At 37.1% G+C, this 8,756-nt stretch overlaps 1 protein-coding gene across 1 annotated transcript in view; it reads left to right on the top strand.

The window, feature by feature from the left end:
* Positions 1-4,357: 4,357 nt before the first annotated feature.
* LOC143026336 (uncharacterized) overlaps positions 4,358-8,756 on the top strand; it is an 18,613-nt gene continuing 14,214 nt past the window's right edge. Inside the window, exon 1 of the mRNA XM_076186549.1 lies at positions 4,358-4,593. Coding sequence (XP_076042664.1) covers positions 4,515-4,593 — 79 coding nt within the window. The 5' untranslated portion in view covers positions 4,358-4,514. The remainder of the gene's footprint in view (positions 4,594-8,756) is intronic.

Genomic DNA, 8,756 nt, shown 5'->3' on the forward strand with positions numbered 1-8,756 from the left:
TACGATGTTATTTACCTTGACTTTAGCAAAGCGTTCGACAAAGTGCCACACCAGAGACTACTAAATAAAATCAAAGCCCATGGCATAGGAGGAAAAGTGTTAGAATGGATTAGAGCTTGGATTAGTAACAGAAAACAGCGGGTCACCATAAATGGAATAAAATCTAGGTGGGGCAATGTTACTAGCGGGGTCCCCCAGGGCTCGGTTTTGGGTCCCTTATTGTTCATTATGTATATAAACGACTTAGACGATGGGTTAAATAGTGATGTTAGTAAGTTTGCGGACGACACTAAAATAGGACGCCTAATTAGGTCAGGAGAAGACGCCCAGATTCTGCAGGATGATCTTAATAAACTGTTAACATGGTCGGTGAAATGGCAAATGAACTTCAATATCTCTAAGTGTAGCGTGTTAAACGTAGGGCTACACAACCCCGAAAATAGATACAACTTAGATGACACGTTTTTAGAAAAATCTGAGTGCGAGAGGGACTTGGGAGTTCTGGTGAGTCCGGACCTTAAAACCAGGAAGCAGTGCATTAGCGCCAGAAATAAAGCAAACAGGGCATTAGGCTTCATTGCTAGGACGGTAACAAATAGAAGTGCAGAGGTAATTATTAAACTCTATCTAGCGATAGTTAGACCCATCCTTGACTATGCGGTACAGTTTTGGTCTCCGTCCTACAAAATGGACATAAATTCACTAGAATCAGTACAGAGAAGAATGACCAAAATGATACAAGGACTCGGAAATTTGCCTTACGAAGAGAGGCTTAGGCACCTAAACTTACACTCTCTGGAAAGACGCAGAGTGCGGGGTGATCTAATAGAAGTGTTCAAGTGGATCAAAGGCTATAACAAGGGTGATGCAAACAAGGTCATCATAATAAAACAACAGGGCAGGACTCGCAGTAATGGGTATAAACTGAACAAATTTAGATTTAAGAAGGAAATAGGCAAGAATTGGTTTACAAATAGGGTGGTCGATGAATGGAATAAACTTAGTAACCACGTAGTAAGCGCTGAAACTATCAGTTGTTTTAAAAAACGATTAGACAACTTTATGGATGGGGACGACAGGTGGTGATGGATACGGAGCTGCCTAGTGTAGGCCTTATGGTCTTTTGCAGTCTCCTTTATTTCTTATGTTCTTATGTTCTTTATATATATATATATATATATATATATATATATATAATATATATATATATATATATATATATATATATATATATATATATATATATACACACACAAGTATAAGTATTTATGTATATTTACACTGTGTGTACCTTTGTGTGTGCGTTAACTTTCTAAAACTAGTCCTACGAGGCATCACTCGCATGTGCTTGGCAGACTATGTTCTTGACCATCCCCAAGCCTTTTGTCATAGAATTAAACATCCAGTTGCTATTCTTAGAATTCTAAGGCTGAGTGTAATCCCTTTTTATTACCCAGATTCCAACCTAACAAATATGGGAGCGGCGTTTTCGTGTACAAGTTTGTCTGTCTCTCTTCAGGAACATAAAAAAACGACTCCGAGGCAGACGACGCCCCTACTCCTCCAGGTCCTCAAGAAGAGGCGGACTCTCCCAGTCGTCTCGAAGTGGTTTCGTCCTAGAGTCTTGTCCTTTTCATCTGGCGGGAGATTGGTGTCTCATTCTACATCTGGCAAAGTTTCGGGTTTTTGTTTCATTCTCAATATGATGATTGCTTATTCTGCTGAATGAAAATGTCTGGCAAGAATAGATAAAATCGCTGCGCTATTTTTTTCTTTTGTTATTTGTTGGAAATAATAATCAAAATAGATATAAATTTATCTATGAACAAAATTGAAAGGGATCAAATCTCATTAGGATTGAATCACTTGACATAAACAAAGATTTCGAAGAGTGTGATTACGTCCGCGGGGTGAAGACATGAAACCTTTCCACGGACCTTTACTCCTCGCTGAGGAAGGGGTCAACGTTTGGTAAGCTTCCGCTTTCCAGAGGTTTATGCTGGTCGTCGCGACTGTCTTTTGTTTATTGGAGTTGGTGATGATGGTGGTGGTGGTGGTGACGATGATGATGATGATGATGATGATAATGATGATGGTTAAATTGTATTTCACGAACTCCCTTGTCCAGTTTTTAGTTTTCATCCAAGTCAATTTTCATTTATCGTACAATCCTCTTACGTTAGAGTCTAGACAGTGGGTCGTTTTCAAACGGCTGAATCAAATCATTTGGAGAAATGGTAAAAAACGAACATATGAGACAGTTGCCGAACAAGGAAAGCAAACCTTTTCTTAATTATCAATTACGAAGGTTACATTTGACCCAAATATAATCAGGTTTACAATAAGACTACGATTTTGTTTTTAATTTCTTCTCGAACGCTGTCGTCTTCGACGCTACCAGGTAAGCAAGCAGCTAAAATTTATCAGTAACGACAACAGAGTACGATAATTAATCTTTCCAGAATTATAATAAAAGAAATAAAGTTGATTTCTATATTTTAAGACATATTCTACTTATCGCTTTAAAACAAGCAGAAAGTCCTGTCCCCTCAGTTGGATAGGGCCAAAATCTGTAAAGTAGATAAAAAAGGAGGTGGAATACAAAAGATGACAACTACAGCGTTATCACAATGGGCTATTTTCCCTCCAACTGTTGGAACAGATATTATGTAGCCTGCAGTATATCGAAGGACGTTCTATGTATTTTTTTTTATGAGAAAACGAAGTAATTTGCCATGAAAGTGATTTTACGGCAAAGTTCGGCGGAAAAAAGTTCTGGAGATGGGCAGTACATCCAATTAATCGGAGGTTAGAGGAAAAATGTCCCAATGCCCCTTTACACGACAGCACGTACAAGGATGGATTGTGGAGGAAATTGCCCACACTGACAGCAAGAAGGTTGAGAAAACGGAAAGTTTGGAGGAAGTTACAGAATACCGTTTCCTGGACAGATGCACTCATTTGAGGAATAATTTTGAAGAAAAACAATCGAGACGGACAATTTGAATGATTTCAAAACAAATCTTGCTTGATATTTGGAGACCACACCAGCATTGCTCCTGTCCTGTACATTGAAACTAGGTAAATACATTCGTACACACAGCCGTAATCGCAGTATAAAAAATACATATTCTATTTGGGACGGGGGAGGGGTGTCACGTGGTTTTAGGAAAATGCGAAATAAAAAAGAAAACTACATGCCAAGAAACAGGTCTACAGATATGCATTAACTGGGATATCTTATAATATAGCCCAATCTAAAACCATAAATGAATTTAAAAATCGATGTAGCAGAAGAAAAGCGATCTACAACAGATCTACAAGCGTAGATCCTTTCCTGTATTTTACAATTAGTATCGTAATAGATGGAGTTACGTAGAGATGAATGAACCTATTAACAGATAAGATAAGTGAATAAAAGATTATTAAAATATGCACTACATGGTATGGGAAGGGTGCAGCCATGTGGCTGGGCGAGAGCATCTCCCAAAACCCCGACCAACTTGTTGATCAGCTGTTTATTGGTCATGATGCTTGAAGAACGAAAAAAAACCCGCTCGTGTAGGAAGATTTCCATTCGCAACGTTGCCAGCTACAAATATTGTCGATTTATATCTTACTCTTAGACCAACCTTTATTTATATTTATATTTTTTCTATAATTATTTAATATTTTCTTAGTCTTAATAAAATTGATTCTGACCTAATATATATTTTCCATACATAAAAATTAGTGAAATTAGAAATCTGACAACTGTTGAGTGTAACGAGGACGCCAGACTTCTCTTGCCCAAAGTTCCAGTATTTTGTTTGGATCTTTCCTTCGCTATCGCAGACGCCTGGAACCATTGTATATGATTAAGAAGTTCTACAAATTAATTCTAAAATGAAATATATATTAAAAATTGAAAACGACAAAATACTATATTGATAATTTGATGAAAAAATAAACTGAAACGACTTTGAAATGTCATTTCAAATTGCGAAGAAAGTGCTTGGTACTTTGACTAATTTTAATTTATTTCAGTGGTATGTACAAACGAATATATCACTATTTATCATAAGCAGGGTATTCTGGTTGAACGACATGAACCGACGCGCTTTGCCAACCTTATTACGGGAGAAAAATAGTTTAAATCGATGAATGAATTACCAGCTCTTTTTTCGTGTTCGATTCGAATGACATTAGAATAGTGCTTTATTTACACATTGATAATCAATAGTCTATGATTTATAGAGGGATATACGAAGACGGAATACTTTTGATTTATCTAAATCCGAAGTGGCACCCTTACAAAAAGGGGCAGAGCTCCTTAGATACGATCACCAACGCCACACGCAAACATACACACACACACACATACATGGAATGGAGAGACCTTCACTCTGCCCACTTCATAACCCACGATCCACCACCATCAGACCTTTGGTGACCGTCATTGAGTGCGGATGAACCGATAGAGCTCTACTGAGGTGAAGTTCAGATCGTAGCAGGTATCAACAAGTGTAACAGATATGGCCACGCAACTTCGGATTGGGTTCATCGGCGCGGGCAATATGGCCTCGGCCATGGCCAAGGGCTTCATTGCAGCAGGTGAATTATTTTAATTAATTTTCTGTTCTTTTTTATATTTACGTATATTCCTCTCCTTTTCACTCTGTTTTTTCTTAATATATATTATCCACATTTCTATATCTTCCTTCTGTCTCTCCTTTTATTTCTCTCACCTTTCTTTTTTTGAATACATGTCATTTACTCACATTGTTATCTTATCCTGTAATCCGTGTCCATTTTGCTTTCCTCCTTAATTTGTCTTGTGCCATCCTTTCTATTTCTCTCTGCCTTTCTTTACATTTCTTTACTTTATTTCCATTCATATTTTTCAATATTTTTTTACGTTTTTCTTTCCTCCAACGTGACGTCAAGTCGCTTTATTATTACTTGTGTGATGAAGGATACGGTTTCCACATTTATCCTGCCGTGTTGCAAGGGTTAAGACCATCTTTGTTGACCGCTTCACTGTGGAGACGCCCTATATATATTTTATTCTGGCACAAGACTACCGGCGTCCTCATGGGAGCCACTAAACGGTTAACGTAATTTAATTTTCGGCAAGAACATCTGCTAGTTTTACATTTTGTCGACAATATTAAGCAATACCATTCTACAAATATTTACGTGCACATTCTTTGCACATGCGCTGTGATGTGCATGTAAGCAGTGGTGGTATTACTTATTATTTATGAAAAATTCAGGTTTTAAGTGTTGTTGGTAGCTAGCCTGCCATTAGGACTTCTATAGTCTTTGCGAGACGAATAAGAAATGTGTCGTCGTCCAACGGTTCTCGGATTTAAAGATATTTTGCCATCACGTTTCGCGTTTACGTTCTCTACAGTTTACTAAAATCTCCTAACGTCAGCTAAATAAAGTGGTGAGTAGGATCTCATATTAAGTGCATTAATCGAAAGAAATACGAATGTTTTTGGCCTTGAACTTGCTATCGTGAAACTGTCATATTCCCGGTAAGTATTTAAATATTGTACAGGTAGAATAACTCCTGAGGACGCGCAGTTCCAGTGTTATTATTACCTGTCTTTCTATTTCTAAGTTTATGTATTATTTATTAATGTATTCATTCATCTATTTATATATTCATTGTTCTGGTTTGTCGACCAGAATGATCGAAAATGGCGAATAAGGTCGCTCGTCGGCAGCCAAATTAATTTGTAAAGTATAAAAAACGTGACGTCTATGGTTTTCATTTCGCTGAATAAAATCGCCTGGCGACGGCAAGAATAAATATTATTATTGAATGTCACTGTGAGTAAAATGTAGACAGCAGAACACGTGGTCCCTTCATGGTCCCGACAGAGGGTAAATTACCATAAGTTCAAGTCTGTAACATCATGAAAAAAAGCATTAGATGAATAAAATCGTCTGGCGACAGGTAAAATAAATTATATAAAGTTTGCGTCCCTTGCATATTGTGTTTCAAATAATTCAGTCGCTCATTCACAGTTCACTGTTGAACAAATGTCTCACAATAATAGAAACAAACATTGCTTAGACGTTACATGTTCTTGCGCGGGAAAATCGCTACACTCTTCATTTTATGAAAAATTTCCACATTTCCCGTCTATTTTGACGAGATCCGATTTCATTTCACTTTTCAAAATGGTATACACTAAACACTGCTGCTATGGATTATGTAGTGACTCGCGTTATTAGGATAGACCGCACATGAAGGGCTGTTACTTGAATCCGTTTTCCCAAACCACATTTGGACTTTGAAAATGTCAGCGATGGATTCGAGCGTGTGGAAGAGAGGATTTTACCACCGAGAATGTGAAAACACACACACACACGAACACATATTGTATATATATATATATATATATATATATATATATATATATATATATATATGTATATATATATATGTATATATATATATATATATATATATATATATATATATATATATATATATATATATATATATATATATATATATATATACCTCCTCAAACCCAGAGCAGGTTAGTTCCCTAAGCACTGAAACAGTACAATGTTGTCTAATTTGAAATTAAATACGGTGTATTCATTGTCAACTGCAGAGCCTCAGAGACTTAGGCCGAGTCCACACTGAGCCTCATGCAGATCTGCATGTAGCAGATGTCGGTGTTTGAAGCTGAGCTAAATGTCTATACGGATTTCCACACTTAGTGGGCATGAGGTTAGAATGTTGGTCTCACAGATGCAATTCTTATCCATATCATTGGATAGCTTCTACCATTCTGGGTATTTTGAACCCCATGAACAAGTGCCTCAAATTAAAAGTAATGTCAGTAGCGATTTTTATTTCATTTGTTTATTTATAATTTTATTTAATTTATTGTTTATTCATTTGTTTGGTTTATTTGATTTGTTTTTTATTTATTCATTTTATTTTATTTGTCTATTTATTAATTTATTATCATTATTATTATTTATTTATTTTTGCGGAGGTTGCGCTGGAGAAGACAACAGCACACAACCTAAAAACTCTTGCAAAAGTGTTGCCAGTGATAGGAGTAGGGAAAGCATGAAAATTTGTTGTCTGTTGGTGCCTACAATGCTTCGTAATAGCCTATTTTTATTAAGGAATAATCGGTAAAGTTTTTTACCATAACAAAGTAATGTCGTAGCACATTAGTAAAATAATACTGATAACCCACTTTCGGAGAAGAATAAGCGAAAGTATAAAGATCTGTATATTTCGATCACTAACTGTGATCCTCTTCAGCACATCTACTGAAGAGGATCACAGTTAGTAATCGAAATATACAGATCTTTATACTTTCGCTTATTTTTCTCCGAAAGTGGGTTATCAGTATTATTTTTTACCATAAGTTGTTTACCATTCTCACAGATGCAATAATTATCTATCATTGGATAGCGCCTATCGTTCTGAATACTTTGAACCCCATGAATAAGTACCGCAAACTAATAGTAATGTCAGTAGCGATTTTGAAAATGTTAGTGAATTTATAACGGGGACTGCCGTGGAGAAAACAATAGCACCTAACTCTCATTTTTTATGTAACGGTTCAAAGTATCTATTTCCTCATATCATCAAGGCTCGCACTTGCGTCCCTTGCTCTTGATGTTCCATAAGTAGGGCTACTGCTTCAATAACTATAAAATATTGGGTGTGGCTCCTCGTCCAATCATTGGGGTTTGCAAAAGTAGCCATGACGGAGGGTTCCTTCCCACCTAGTTTCCACTTATTAAGCCTCGACACTCCAACCAACGCTTCAGTTGAATGTTAGAATAATTGTCAATTCGTTGAATGCCTATCTTGGCCCCATGGACATTGTTCTCTAACAATAAAACCTTTGGAAATTGGTTGCATGTTAGCATTGTTTACCTTTTTTCAATACATCGGTATTGTCTGCACCCTGGTAGTTTACCCAACTGCCTATAGAAAGCGTGGTAGCTGTGACGTCAGCTCTGCTGTTTGCTATAGTCAGCGCAAGGAGAATTGGCCGATAAGGTGGGGGTAGGAGATTTCCCGGTGTTGCCACATGTGGGCATCCATGGCGAGAACGTGCATGTGGATGCAATGTTTTCTGAATGCAGTATGAGGGGGGCGGGGCCAGAGATTAGATGTAGCGGCAACGTCGCTCTCTCATGCACATATGCCATATCTAGACTTAAAGAAACGAAACCTTTGTATAGAAAACATTGCTTTGATTTTTACCTCAGTGGTGGTGTGTGACAAAAAAATTATAATATAATCATATGAGGCAACATTATAAAATTATAAAATAGAATTATAAAATAAAATGAAATTATAGAATAATTATATGTGGCACCACAGGGGAACTCCCAGTGCTCCGCCCTAACGGCCAGATCTCAGTGCAACGGGTATAGTGCCATTAGTCGAGTTTATCGTGGAACGAGAGAATGCAATTCCCTTGTGGAAATGCATTTTCAATAAATATGTTTGATGAATGCGACTTTTTCCCAAAACCCATCTATTTTCGTTTTTTTTATACTTGCCAAAGCTTGTCGAAATCGTCGCGTTCAAAAACAACAAAATCATGTTCCTCATGTCGCCTTTTGTTGAACTGGTTGGAACACACTTGGCTCTGCAAAAATGCTGCATTACACGTTGCTTGAATGAACGTGCGCTAATTGGAAGAAGAAAAATCTGGAAACGACTGCTTTCGCGCGGTTTGATAGGAAGTTCGGTGGAAGAAGGTGGAACTACG

The sequence above is a fragment of the Oratosquilla oratoria genome, chromosome 1, assembly GCF_046742065.1.
Source record: "Oratosquilla oratoria isolate Oo_2021 chromosome 1, ASM4674206v1, whole genome shotgun sequence".
NCBI lineage: Eukaryota > Metazoa > Arthropoda > Malacostraca > Stomatopoda > Squillidae > Oratosquilla > Oratosquilla oratoria.